Below are 14,188 nucleotides of genomic sequence, written 5' to 3'. Positions count from 1 at the left end.
ACATATATATGTATATATATTACTATGCCATGTAAACTTCAAATACTGTTAGTATCATATCAATATAATAGAGACCAAATAAATTGTATGTTGTCTACTGTGTTTGCAAAGTACTTTCAAGTCCTAATTATCACAATATAGTGTTCTCTTAGAGGTTGACTGCACTACCATTTTCATTTGCAAAATAGAGAAATTGATTTGAACATCTAAAATCAGGTATATTGATATATATCCTATGGTTTGCAGTGTATTTTAGTCATAACATACTTTTCTTTTTGATAACATAGTACTCTTTCATATCTTTCGCATCAAAAAATATGAACCAATCTGAACTACATAGCGAGACCCTGTCTCAAACAAAAGATTTTTTAAGAGTACTGCTATTTTTTCCATTTATTTACCCTACTCCTTCCAGTGTCCCCCCACCCCCGGAAGCGGGGATTGAACTCAAGCCCTCGTGCTTCCCGGGGAAGCACTTACCCACTGAGCCATCTTTCTGGCTCCTCTTCCAGCTTTTTAAAGGATGATCCGTATTATCTTCTGAATTAAACCTAGTAACAAAAAAAGGTTCCAATATATCGTGTACTTTAAGTAAACCTTTCAAGCATATGCTCACAACGCCAGATGCTTGCAGGCCCCACCATTCAGGAGGCTGAGGCAGGTGGATTGCTTGAGCCTAGGAGGTCCAAGCCAGTCTGGGAAATTTAGCAAGGTCTTACCCACTCCCATAAAAGAGCGGGGCGTGCCCTGCATTCTTGTAATCAATCCTGCCTAGTTGGGGGGCGGGGCAGAAGGACCCCCTCCCACCATCTTACATGCTTAGAACTTTGGGCAGTAGCTCGAGAGCGACAAAGAACCTGACCTACACACCCATTGAACAATTCCTTAAGGACTGAATTGACCACGCCTTTTTTCTGCCGCCTACCCCTGACTCCGCCCCGGTCGTGGTTTTTTTTTTTTTTTTCTTTATTCGCTTTTGCTCTGGCACTTTTTCATCCTGGGCGGCCACCGTAGGGGACGGTGGCAAGATGGCAACCTTCGCTTTAGCGCGGGCGGTGAGAGCGGCCTCAGGTCAGTGGAGAGCAGCGTCTTCCATTTATACCTTCACGGGCGGAAAACTTGTGTGGGATGGAGGGAGTGTTTTTAATCTGGAGGTTAACAGGAAAAAAAAGAATCAGTTTGGAGGGCTAGAGGATTGCTTCTAGTTTTGCTTGTGGCTGGGTGGCTGACAGCTCGAACCGGGACCCCCTTTCCGCTTCTGCATGGGCTCCGCCTTTCCCACAGCGATCGAGCGAGAGAGACGGGGTGGGGGGTGACGGAGGCAGGAAGCCGCGCGCCTTTCTGATGCACACATTAGAACCCCTCGCGGCCCTTTACCGTGAGAGTCATTTAATTTCTCTAATTGAGTTTTAGATTCTGCAGCCGTAAAATAGGTACAATACCGCCTAGCTAGGGATTAAATCAGCTCAGAGGCGAAAGTGGCTCTGCAGCTGCCTGGGACACAGTAAGCTTGAGAGTGGTGGCTAATTTGTAACTACAGCCTTTAGTAAAAGGGAATATCAGGGTTCTTAATTGGGAGAAGGTACAGGGGTGAAAGCAGGCCTTGTTTCCAAAGTTAAAAAAAAAAAAGTTTAAAACATAGAATGTGGCAGGATGATCAATAAAGTATTTTAACATAAAAAGTATCTGGAAGGAAAAAAGGCAACCATATAATTCTTCCAAGTGTTAGAGCTTTTATATGTGAGGTATTTTTTGTGTGCACGAAACATAATAACTTATAAAAAATCATAAGGTGTGTAAATGGTTTCATATACTGTATATGACTGGAAAGCAAAACTGTGTAATTAAAACCCAGGCCAAGACAAGCCCGTTTTCCATTCCTGTACATCGTCCCAGGTCAAAACTCCCAACTTCCCCCAAATGTGATAATCCTATAATTCTCCATTCTGATAGACAACTGGTTGTATCCGGTTTGCGGGTCATTATGTACAAGGCTGATTGACATTGAGCCCTGTCACATGAATACTAGAGTGTTTCTAAGGAGTGTGTAAAGTGCAGAACCAACTTTAGTTTTAGAATTGCTGCGTCAGAGAGAGGGTATATATTCATTATTGCATCAGACTTGGGAGATTTTGTCAATTTGACGAGTATGTAGTAGTATCTCATTCAGCTTTAAATATGTTTATTTTTTTCTTATTATTTTTTAGCGTTTCTCTGACTAGTAATGAGTTTTAGCACATTTACACATATGGATTGACATTTTTGAGATTCTTTTCAGTACTAGGAGTTGAACCCAGGGCTTTTGCCTGAAGCTATGTCCTCAGCCCCCCCCCCCCCCCCGCGGAACTGGGGATTGAACACAGGCCCTTGCTCTTGCCAGGCAAGCACTTATTCTACTGAGCCATCTTCCTGGCCCCCCTTTTTTATTTTTGAGACAGTCTTGATAAATTGCCCAGGCTGAGCTCACACTTGGAATCTTCCTGCCTCAGTCTCCCAGAGTGCTAGGATTACAGGTGTGCACCACCACACCTACTTTTTAATTTTTTTTTTTTTTAACCTAACCAGTGATTGAACTCAGGCCCTTGCGCTTGCCAGGGAAGTGCTTATTCTACTGAGCCATCTCCCTGGCCCCTGAATTTCTTTTATGAAATATCCACATAAATATTTTGCTTATTTTTCTTTTGGGTTTTATTTTACAGTTCCTTATAAATTCCAGGTATGAACAACGTTTTTGTTCAAGCAAGCCCATTATCTTCTCCCACCCTAGCCTGTCTTCTGGACTTTATTTGGAGTGCCTTTGGTTTTGTTTGTTTTGTTTTGCTTGAAATAAGGCTATGTAGTTCAGACCTGCCTTGAACCACAGTGTAGACCAGACTGGCCTCACACGCTCTGTCCTGCCTCAGCTTCCTGAGTGCTGGAATTACAGGAGTATGCCACCATAACTGGCAGAAGTCTTTTGATGAAAATCAATTTTTATTTTTATCTGTTCATAATCATTGCATTTCTTAAATAGGTGACATAAAAATCATCAACTTACTATATTTGGATGCCATTGAACACATTTTTTAAAAGATGTAATAACTTTTGTTGATGGCTTATTTTTAAATGTTGGTGTTTAAACATATTATAAATTATTTCTTTTTTTGGCAGTTTAAACTATTTAATATTTTAAACTTTTGTTCTTGTTGTTAGTGCCAGGGACAGAGCTCAGGGCCTTAGAGTGCTACTCCTGCTCTTGACCTAACATTTTAGATTTTATGCAAGACTTTAAAAAAAATTTTTTTTTCCCCTGTATTTAGACAGTCTCCAGAGTCTCCCTACATAGATCAGACTCATAGTGATTCTCCTGTTTTCAGCCTCCCAAGAGCTGGGCTTATAGGCATATGCCACCAGGCCCAGTCTTATGCAAGAATTTGAGAAAGAATATACTGTATAATTTTTTAAGATTCTTTTAGGGGCTAGAGGATTAAAAAGCTTGTGGAGCCGTGGTCTGGATCCTCTCAGGTTTATCCCACCCCCACTCAGTGCAGCCCTCCTCTCCTCTTCCAGTGATTTACTCCATGCAGAGCTTTTGGTAATTCCTTCGCCTTCAGGCCTTCTATTCCTTCTGCCTCCTCTTATTCTTTCAAAGCTGGCTTGCTGTCGCTCCTTTTGCAAAAACATCTGTTCTCCATAACAAGAATGGTTTAGTGATTGCCTGTCTGTGTGAAATGCCCCAACAGGAAGAGAAGTAAAGAAACAGTTGCTTCCCATTATTCACAGTCTTAGACCATGCAAGCTTTGACAGACTAAAGCACATGGTCCGAAGACCAGGTAGGTAAAGGTGGCCGAGTGATCTCCCATGAACTGCTGCTGTCAAGTCAGGTTCATCTTTCCTGTTGGTCAAATCATTTTTTGTTGATTCAGCTTGCTTTTTTTCTTTTTTCTTTTGGTAACAGAGTCTTTCTATGCAGTTCAGGCTGACCTTGAACTGTTGCCTCAGCCTCTTGAGTGCTGTGTTTACAGCTACGCACCACCATGCCCAGCATAGTTTTGTGTGTGTGTGTGTGTGTGTGTGTGTGCGCATGCACGCACACACACACGCACACACGCAGATTAATAAACATGCCTCAAACAGATTTAGAGCCTTCATAAAAATTGGGAACAAAACAAGAGGAGAGGTTAGTAAGGTGAATAGCAAGCAACTAATTTGGGGATAGTTTCTGGCCAATGTCCAATTCTTTATTTCTTTAGAAAATAATGAGACTTTTTTTTTAAAAAAGATGCCTTCCTAAACTCAGGTTATAGCATGGCTAGGACATTCCAAAATTTCCTGTGGCTTTAGTGGTTGTACAAAAAAAATGAAACAGAACCAAGCATGGTGGTACAAGCCTGTAGTCCCAGCTATTGAAGAGGCTGAGGCAAGAGGATGGCTTGAACATGGGACTTTGGGGTCAATCTCAAGCTGAGGCAATACAGATTCCCATTTCTAGGAAAAGAGGGGAAGGAGGTTAATTCAGAGAAGGAAATTCCTTTTTGTGTTGCCCCACCTTGTGTCCTAGTGCCTCTTCCTGGGCATCTCTGAAATAGGCAAGCTGTGTACAGCCTCTGTCCCCTGCCCCACACATGCACCAGTCAGCCCTAGACCAGTGACCATGAACTTGTTAGAGCTTTCGGTGATAACAAACAGCCTCTGTGACACGCATGCTATAGGTTCGCCACTGCTGCCCAAGACCTTTGCTAATGTTGCTCCTGCTTGCCAGTATGTGTTCCTCCTCCTCCTCCTCCTCCTCCTCCTCCTCCTCCTCCTCCCCCCCCCCCGGGCCTGTTCTTATTCACAAAGAACACGCATGCCTCTTCTGTTTTATTCATGTATCCTCCTCTTGCTCCTCGGTTGTCTTTCCAGGAAGGGGCATGTGCTTTCAGGTGTCTGACCTGCCACTGCCCTGAGTGTAAGATCTGGGGGTGGGAATTGCTTTATACCTGCATACCTTGTTCCCTAGTACTGGATATAGAGCCAGGATATGTCAGACTGCATTCTGATGATAGCTGTATAATCTCTAAATGTCTTAAAAGTCACTGAATTGCATCATGTAACATGGATAATTTCATGTTATGTAAGCTATACCTCAATAAAGTTGGTGGAAAGCTCCACAGGTAAATCTGCTACTCAGAACATTTTAATTATATTTAATACTTGGTTGCTTTGATACATCCATTTTATTTTTTTTTTATTTCTTTTTTGTGTGTGGTACCAGGGATACATTAATTTTAAATGCCAGTGCTTATTTTGGAATATCATCAATATGTGTTTCTCTATATCTTACAGGAATCTTACGGCCCATGAATATTTTGGCATCTTCAGCCTATCAGAACGGTGCCAAGAATGTCTGTCTTAATTCTGTACAGTCCACTGCACATTTTAGTCTTACTGGCACACCAGTTGTTTCTTCTGCTCGACCTGTCACATCTGTCAGAAATCTGACATGTGGATATACTGCAACAATCCTTAATAGGTAGAGTTTATTTTAGATTTTTTTTTTTTTTTTCGTACCAGAACCAAACTCAAGACCTTGCCCTTGCCAGGCAGATGCTCGTGCTCTCACGCTAACTCCCCGGCCCAGGGTTTACTTTAATAAACATGATGTTTAGATAAAATTTTAAAATATTCACACCTGGGCTAAGGGTATAGCTCAGTGGTAGAGCACTTGCCTAACATTCATGAGGATGTGCATTTGATCCTCAGCTTTGAAATAGACAAATAGAATAAAATAAAATAGAATAGGATAGATAAAATACTCATGCCAAGTGTGGTAGTTCACACCTATAATCCTTGGGAGGGTGAGGCAAGAGCTTTCCAAATTTAAAGAAATTCTGGGCTATATAGCAAGTTGAAGGCCAGCCTGGATACTTAGGAATAGCCTGTCTCAGAAAACTATAAATAAGTAAATAAAATTATTCACTCCTGTGAGACAAGACACCTGAGAAGGTGGTACTATTCTTTGCCTACCTGGCAGGTTATACAGCAGTAGCGTGCCTGCGGTGGTGCTGCCTAAGTGGGAAAATAAGATTGACACCCATGAACCGGGATGCCAGTAGCAGAAACTGCCGAACAGAGCTTTGCTCTTTTTTTTTGTTGTTGTTCTTTTTTTCTTCTTTTCCTTTTGCATTACTGGGTGTGGAACACAGGGCATTCTGCCTGCTAGGCAAGAGCTCTGTCACTGGGCTATACCCCCAGCCCCAGAGTACTTGTGACAGTGTGTATGTAGTTTCCTGGAGGGAAGCTATCAAGCAAGGTAGAGAGAGGAGCGGATGCTCAGCTGAGCAGACTGGGCTGTGAGTGGTCTCTGAGCAGGCAGCAAATGCTCAGGAAGCACCCCTGGGTGCCCAACACTGTACTTACAGAAAGGACACAAAGATAGGAAATCAGGTGATTAAAACAGAGTAGGATAAATTCATCAGGATGGGGTTGGGTTTTGTTTGGTTATTTATATTTTGGTGCTGGGCATTGAACCCAGATTTTGTACACATTTTTTATTTTTTATTTGTTTGCTTTTTGGTACTGGAGATTGAACTCAGGACCTTGCACTTACCAGGCAGGTGTTTATGCTGCTGAGCTATGTCCCCAGCCCTTTGTACACATTTGAACACTGTACCCCTGGACTAGAGCACCAGCAGGGATGGATTCGAGAGGACCTGTGGTTGATAGCAGCTGCCGTTCTTACTTATGCATAATGTATTAGAATGTTTGAAATAATATTATATGTTAAAAGTTACCTCCATTCCAGTGGAGCAGCCTTACTCATTTCTAAGCACTGTGTAGTGGGCCTTATTCTTTAATCAGCCCGACTGCTGGTTAATTTTATGATATATTTCAGAGTGGCTCCCTCACTTCCCAACATCCTGACAGTGCCAGTCAGAACTCTAACATACTGCAGCACACAAAAAGGCAAGAGAAAGACTGTGAAAGCTGTTATCTATCGGTTTCTTCGACTTCATTCTGGCCTTTGGCTAAGGAGAAGGGTGAGTTGTTTTTTTGTTTTGTTTTGTTTTTTTGAGCCAGGGTCTTGCTCTGGAGTTCAGGCTGGTCTTGCCCTTACTTTGTAGCCCAGGCTCGTCTTCAACTCATAATGATCCTCCTGCCTCACTCTCCTGAGTGCTGGGATTACATGTGTGCATCACCGTGCCCAGCCTAGAAGGGTGAGGTTTCATAGTTATCTCACTGAAAAAGCACTATAAGTAGAGATTAAAATGCAGCAGGAGCTAGGCAGGGTGGCTTAAGTTTGAAATCCTGTCTATTCAGGAGGCTGAGGCGGGAGGATTGCAAATTCAAGGCCAGCCTGGGCAACTGAGTGACACTGTGTGTCAAAAATAAAAAGGGTGGGAGCTATAGCTCAACAGTAGTGCTTCCTTAGCATGTGTAAGGCCCTGAGTTTAATACCCAGTACCCAGTAGCTTTTTAAAATATAAAAATAAAAATAAGGAAAAGACAGTGAAAAATAAGGAATAGACAGTGAGCCTATTCCTGGTATGTCTTCCCTTCCTCTTACCAGTAAAGTAGCTCTCATAGCTATGCATAATTATCAGCCTGACAGGCACTTCTTTGTGTCAGTGACTCTATATTCAAAAAGCATATAAGCTGGGCATACTTGCCTGTAGGCCCAGCACACTTAGAGGCTGAGGCAGGAGGATTGGCTTAGCTGGGCAACTTAATGAAACCCTGCCTGAAAAAACAAAGAAGGTCTGGGATATAGCTTGATGGTAGGGGATCCCTGAGTTCAGCCTCCTGTTTTGCCAGGAAAAAAAAAATCCTGTAAGCATTCATAACACAAAATACTACAGTAGTAGAAGTCGTTGCTCTAAGATAGATTCACTCACTTTTTGAAAGATTAAAAGGATTAATGTCTGTCATATAAACTATCCTGATTTCCCCATTGGAATGGCACTGTGTTGCTTCCTATACCAGTCAACATCAGCTGAACTGTAGTTGTAATTGCTGCATTTTGTAAATTTTGGACCATTAGAAATATGTCTTTCCCCTTTGGTATGATAACATGTTTCCCAGTCCTTGTACTGTCCTAGATAAAAAGGGCAGTTTACTTTGCCATCTTTTCCATGTCCCTTTCCTAGGGCTCCAGAACACTCGCTCATGTGACCCTACAGGACTTGATCACTCCCTCAGTCGTTACTCCTTGCCCCAGTTTAGCGCCCCAAAAGTGTACTGCATGCAAAACGACTTCCTTAATTGACATCTGATTTTAAGACAAAATAAAAAATGACTAATTTACAGTAATGTAGAAAAACCCAAAGTACTGTATTTTCCATGGCATAGTTTCACCCAAATGTCCTTACTGTTTTATTTATTCCCACCTTCCCTTTTTGAACCTAGAAATTGTCTAAAACCTTTCCAGCATTTTCACAGTGTCTCCATTCCACAGAGTAATCTTGGTCTTGGGCAGCAGATTAGGGGCCTATAAGTTAGATCCACAGGACCCTAGTTTGGCGATTTGGCTAGAGGTGAAGAGCTGTGATTTGTCCACTTGTGATGTAATGAGTCATTGACTGGAAAGGAACCAAGGGCTCTTACCAATAACCCAGCTTCTATTCTTACTTCCCCCTAACTTGCTGTGTGATTTTTCACCAAGCTTTCACTGCGGTGCCACCTCAAGTCTTCTAGTTTTAACACACTGTGATTATTATTTTATTTTTTTGAAACAGGGTCTTGCTCTGTAGGCTGGGCTTGAACTTACTCTGTAGCCCAAGCTGGCCTCAACCTCACAGCGATCCTCTGCCTCAGCCTCCTGAGGGCTGGGATTATCGGTGTACACCACCACGCCTGGCTGATTCTAGTTTTTGTATTTCATTTTTTTGTCAAAATAAATTCCTGGGGCTGGAGAGATGGCTCAGTGGTCTAAAGCACCTACTTGAATCAAGCTTGGCGAAGCACAGGGACCACGGTTCGATCCCCAGCACCACATGCCAGCCAGCCCCGCCCCCTGGTGGGCTGAGCTGGCCACACACACACACAATAAATAAATGTAATAAATAAAAATAAATAAATATTAAATAAATAAATAAATAAATTCCTCAAAATTCATAGGTGGTATATATGGAAGTTCTGGGTTCATTAAATGGATTAACTCTTCCTTCACCACTCTGAATAGTAGTTTTACTATACTCATTAATCCTTAGAAAGTATCTCCTACAAATACGAGTCTTTAGTGTGTGGAAAGAATAAATGAAGCCATATATTCAAAAACTGTACTTCAGCCCTTATAACACCCAGTTACTTATTAAGAAATGAATATTACCACCCTCACTGGTGCCTCCTTGCCTGCCCTCCACGTTAGGAGAGAAATAAAACGTACAGCTGGGTAGTAATAGTGCTGTGGAAGATAGCTGAAGAGGTAAGGCATGTATAATTAGATATTGTAATAATATTATCTTTACTTCACTAACTACACAGATGTACTTGGCTCTATTTTCCAGAATATTAAATTATCTACTAGTATTTCTTTTTTAAACTACAAGTGCTTTTTCAACCCCCTCCTCATTAAGATGTTTCCGCACTTGTTTTTGCTCCCACCAAGCCTGTAAACTGTGAGTTATAATAATCATCTGTTGTTTCCTTCATAATATAATGTTTTAAATGTCTGTAATATTATTTCAGTCAGGTTATAAGAAAAAATTATGGAAAAAGACAGCTGCAAGAAAAAAACGCTTGAGGGAAATTGTGTTCTGCAATAAAACTCAGAGTAAACTCTTGGATAAAATGACGACGTCCTTCTGGAAGAGGAGAAACTGGTATGTGGACGACCCATATCAGAAGTATCACGATCGAACAAACCTCAAAGTATAGATCAGAAAATTTTAAATGTTATTGAATCTGTATTCTTGTGTACATGATGGCTTTGCAAAAATGACTAGGTGTAAAACTTAAATTTTACTAGCTGATATGTGAACATACAGATCTAATGTTCAATTTATGAAAACACCGACTCATTGGATTAAACATTCCCAGATTTGGTTAAGGAACTACAAGTTTAAAGCTGTGTATTATTTTTAACCAACTGGTTCCAACTAGGTTTGTTTAGTGCACAAAATCTCCAGTGAGGAGAAACTTGAAGATTTCGGCTAGCTGACAGGTGTGACCCTGTAGGATTAAGGATGCATGCCTGGGAACTCAGGACCCGCCTCCCCAGCTCTCAGCCGGAGCTGACCCCAGGCTCAGAGAGACAGACCAGGTGGTGCTCCTCAGCAAGCGATCACGGGTCTGTAGGCTCAGCTTCTGCCTCGCCTGTGACTCCATTCTCTTCCATCATCAACTCTGTTCTGCTCACCAGCCTCTCCAGGTCACAGCTTTTGTTCACATAGAGTTCTGTTTCATCATTACAGATTCGGCTTGCACCTTTCAGGTTCTTTTCTCCTGCCTGGAAGTGGCAGGAGTCTAGCTGGGCCAGGTTCCATTTTACTCCAGGTGCCACCATCCAGTGTAGGCATTGGCTGTGCTTAGGTTGGGAGCCCACCCTGGCCCACTTTAACAGGTTTGTGTGCAGCAGAAAATAGTTCTGCGAATAGTTGTGCTTAGAGGTGACAACAGGTAGCAACATTTAGCATATAGGATACTACACTCACTGTGTCATGACAGTTCTCATTAGCTAATTAGAGGACTTTTTTTCTTAATATATATATAAGAGTAAATGATGAAGCTCAGTATACCCTTCATTGAAACAGAAGGGCTAAGTGAAAGACAATATATTTCTTAAATCCTAGCATATTCACTTGAGATCTCATATTTTCATTTGTAAGGACAGACTTTTCCAAATTTTCTATAAGTGCATTGTAGAAACTAAAAGGAAAAAAATAATTTCAATTATTTGCAAAATGATGCAAGAGTTCACTGTTTATGTGAAGAGCGGCAGTAATGCTTATAGTCAAAGCAGTGTTCTCAGCTCTTGCATCAGGATCATCTAAGAAAGCAGCAGTACTTTGCCTATTGAAAACCATTGTTAAACAGAACTTTTTTTTGGTTTGTTTTGTAGTTTTAGGGAAGGGTTTACAGGGTGTTCAGGGTCTCACTACTAGATTGGACCTGTAGTGGTCTGCCTGTTTACAGCTTCCCAAGAACTGGGATTACATACACGCGCCACCACGCCCAGTCTCAATTGCTGTCTCAGCATGCCAGCACGGCAGGGGTGGGGCCAGCATGGCACGTGCAGGGATCGAGCCTCCAGCCCTTGCGCCTGCTTGCAGGCGCTTTAATCCACTGAGCTATTTGGCCGGCACTAGAACTTTGGATTTCTATTTAAGTAGTTGGTGTGAAGTTCTTCTGTTATTAATAGAATAAGATAACCAAGTTGGAATTCTGTGGGAATTCCTTGAAAGCAATGTGTGTTAAGTGGAAAAGTGGTATCAATAGAATGTTCTAAAACCAGAAAGCAAGTACATGTCTGTTACTGACATGACCAGTTAATACAGAATGGGCATTTGATTTGAGATGAGGTAGGAGCCTGGCATGTGGAATGGCATTCTGTTTTGAGGAGTTCCCTTCACACTTCTGGGAAGGCAGAAGCCACCACTTCTAAGGCTCTCCTGCATTTCTCCTCAGCTGCCTGGCTCTTCCATGGCGCTTCTGGTGGTGGGATGCATTCATGTCTGCAGCGGTTGAAGAGGAGGACACTTTCCCACAGGGTCTCTCATACAAGGGCCTCAGAGCACCGTGGTTTCTCTTCTAGGCCAGGGACAAAAAGGGCAGAGATGTGAGCTGGCAACCAGGGCCTTGGAATCCAGAGATGGGCTGATGGACGTGCTTCTGAGAGGAAGGGAACTTTCATGCATATACATTTCTGTTCTGTGGGTAGGAGGGCTTGACCATAAGATAGCTTTCATTAAGTTAAAAGAGTACCTAAATGATGTTCAAGGGCCAGGGAGATAGCCCAGTAGAATATGCGCTTGCCTGGCAAGCACAAGGTCCTGAGTTCAATCCCTGGTACCACAAAAACAACATCTTAAATGATGTTCAAGTGTATGTATAATTTGGAAAGTAGATGGATAGCTTATGCAAGTACATGATTTATCAAATAACTATCTCAGCTTATCTATAAACTAGGCTTATATCTCCAAAACACTAAACCTTATACTAACCTTGCAAAGAAGATATATTTATACCTAATTTAAATTACCCCAAAGTATAGCTACTACATCACAAAATTCCAGTCTCTTTGGAAGCCTATGTATTTCCTTCAGTATTCTAACATGAAAATAATACATCGAAGTCAACAAGTGGCTGGAATCTAGCGCTATAGTTTTGTCATTTTATTAGTACATGCTTGTAGCACACGATGATCACACTCACTGGGGCCCTGGCACCTGCGCATGACACATCTTCATAGCTTCTCATCCCCTGCTGTAGCACTGTAGGTACTAAGTACCTCAGCTCACTGCACCAGTTCAGCTTTTCCACTAACTTAGCGTTCCTGGTATTTGCTGACTCAGCTGTATTAATTACCGCTCTGTTGACATTGTGCCTGGCTCAGTAAATTAAAAAAATGCATTTCCAGCTTTTTCCATCCTTCCTGCTTTCTGTCCTCTAACTCTGCTTCTTTTCTGCTGCTGTGTTACTTTACAGTCCATGTATCAAAAATATAGAATATATGAGCAGGAAAACAAAGAAAATATGTTCAGTTTTGATGCTTCTAAGTCTTTGTGCCCCTCATTCCCCACAAAACGCAAGTGTACCTCTCCTTGTTTTTTGTAGTTCAGGCTAGCCGTGAACTCACTGTGTAGCTCAGGCTGACCTCCAACCCATGGCAGTCCTCCTGCCTCACCCTTCTGAATGCTGGATCACAGACGTGCACTATCACACCTGTCTCTTATATTTAAAGGCAAGGTCTACAGTAGGGTTAAGGGAAGGGCATTCCTGCCACCTACAGTGGCCCTGCCTCCCATTTATTCTTTGCAGTAAGCATGGGGGTGAGTTTTACGAGTTAACCTTTGAGAGCTCAACTTCTAATTCTTGCCCTTTTTTATTTAGTTTTCTGTCTTTCTGTCTGTCTGTCTGTCTGTCTGTCTGTCTTTCTTGTTTCTTTTTCTTTCAAAATTTTTAGCATCTCTCACTAACTTGCCCAGGCAGGACTTAAACCTGCAGACCACCTGTGTCAGCCTCCCTAAAATCCTGGAATTATAACTATGGGCCGCAATGCCAGCTTCCTTTTACTTTTTTTTTTTTTTTTTTTTTTTTTCTTTTGAGACAGGCTCTTGCTAAATTTCCTGTGACGGGCTCAAACTTAACAATCCTCCTGCCTCAGTCTCCCAGAGTTCTGGTTTACAGGAGTGTACCACCATACCTAGCTCCTACACTTCTGAAAAAGTATTTTCTTTTTCCTTATGAGTCCAACATTACAAAAGATATTCTTTAAAAGAAAAATGTTAAGACTTTATTCAAGATGTATATCAGGCATTATAACAAAACAGCAGAACTTCAGCCTTTGGAATACTGCAATTTTACATCCCTTCAACACACAGTCCAATATACTAGTTAATTACAGATCGCTCTATAGACTTCAGAAACAACTAGAGGAAATGTGCACAGTCACGATCAAGAACACCAGCTCCTGGAGTGTACACTGTTAAAGGAGGCCCATCCTTTGCCATTTCAAATACTGTGCGAGGTGAAGAACTGGGAAGGTGCAACAATGGCCGTGGTTGACACGCACTCTTAGCACAAACGCATGGACGGCTACCACAGGGGACACACATGTCAAAGGCCAGTGCAGTAAGCAAACCATTCACACAGAGCCAGGAGGGCTTACAACTGAATGCTCCAGCTGATAAGCACGAGACCACACCTCACCTCGCGAGAAGTGGAACAGGTACTCAGTGGCAAGTAACTAAAAGCTCTGACGTGGAAAAAGCACAGACTTTTGAGCTAGCATTTTGTAAACAGCCTGTGTCTGTAAGTGAGCAAATTTCTTTAAAAAATCAGTTATATCCTCTAGACATAACACCACACCACCATGTGTACACTAATAATCATTCACATTTTATGTCTGTCCATACACAGATGTCTGTCCATACACAGATATACAGCTTGTTGGATAAGTAAACACATTTTGCCAGAAATTTGACAGCTGCTTTCAGTTGTACAGTGAATGTCTTCAAGAGAGAAACCAACCCCCTGGGCAACACTTGAATGAAAAAGTTACATTAA

At 42.0% G+C, this 14,188-nt stretch overlaps 1 protein-coding gene across 1 annotated transcript; it reads left to right on the top strand.

Annotated features, from left to right (window-relative positions):
• The first annotated feature begins 964 nt into the window (after window positions 1-964).
• Mrpl35 (mitochondrial ribosomal protein L35) lies at window positions 965-10,052 on the top strand. Its single transcript, XM_004642794.2, has 4 exons — window positions 965-1,071; window positions 5,309-5,495; window positions 6,858-7,002; window positions 9,650-10,052. The coding sequence occupies exons 1-4, from the start codon at window positions 1,029-1,031 to the stop codon at window positions 9,836-9,838; spliced, it is 564 nt and encodes a 187-aa protein (XP_004642851.1). The 5' UTR covers window positions 965-1,028; the 3' UTR covers window positions 9,839-10,052.
• The last annotated feature ends 4,136 nt before the right edge of the window (window positions 10,053-14,188 follow it).

The sequence above is a fragment of the Octodon degus genome, unplaced genomic scaffold, assembly GCF_000260255.1.
Source record: "Octodon degus isolate 3935 unplaced genomic scaffold, OctDeg1.0 scaffold00162, whole genome shotgun sequence".
Taxonomy (NCBI): domain Eukaryota; kingdom Metazoa; phylum Chordata; class Mammalia; order Rodentia; family Octodontidae; genus Octodon; species Octodon degus.
This window is presented reverse-complemented; position numbering and strand designations above follow the sequence as displayed.

Coding starts and splice junctions, on each gene's coding strand:
- Mrpl35 (XM_004642794.2), top strand. CDS start 1,029: ATGGCAACCTTCGCTTTAGCGCGGGCGGTGAGAGCGGCCTCAG. Junction 1,072..5,308: donor GGCGGTGAGAGCGGCCTCAG/GTCAGTGGAGAG, acceptor TATATCTTACAG/GAATCTTACGGCCCATGAAT. Junction 7,003..9,649: donor GCCTTTGGCTAAGGAGAAGG/GTGAGTTGTTTT, acceptor ATATTATTTCAG/TCAGGTTATAAGAAAAAATT.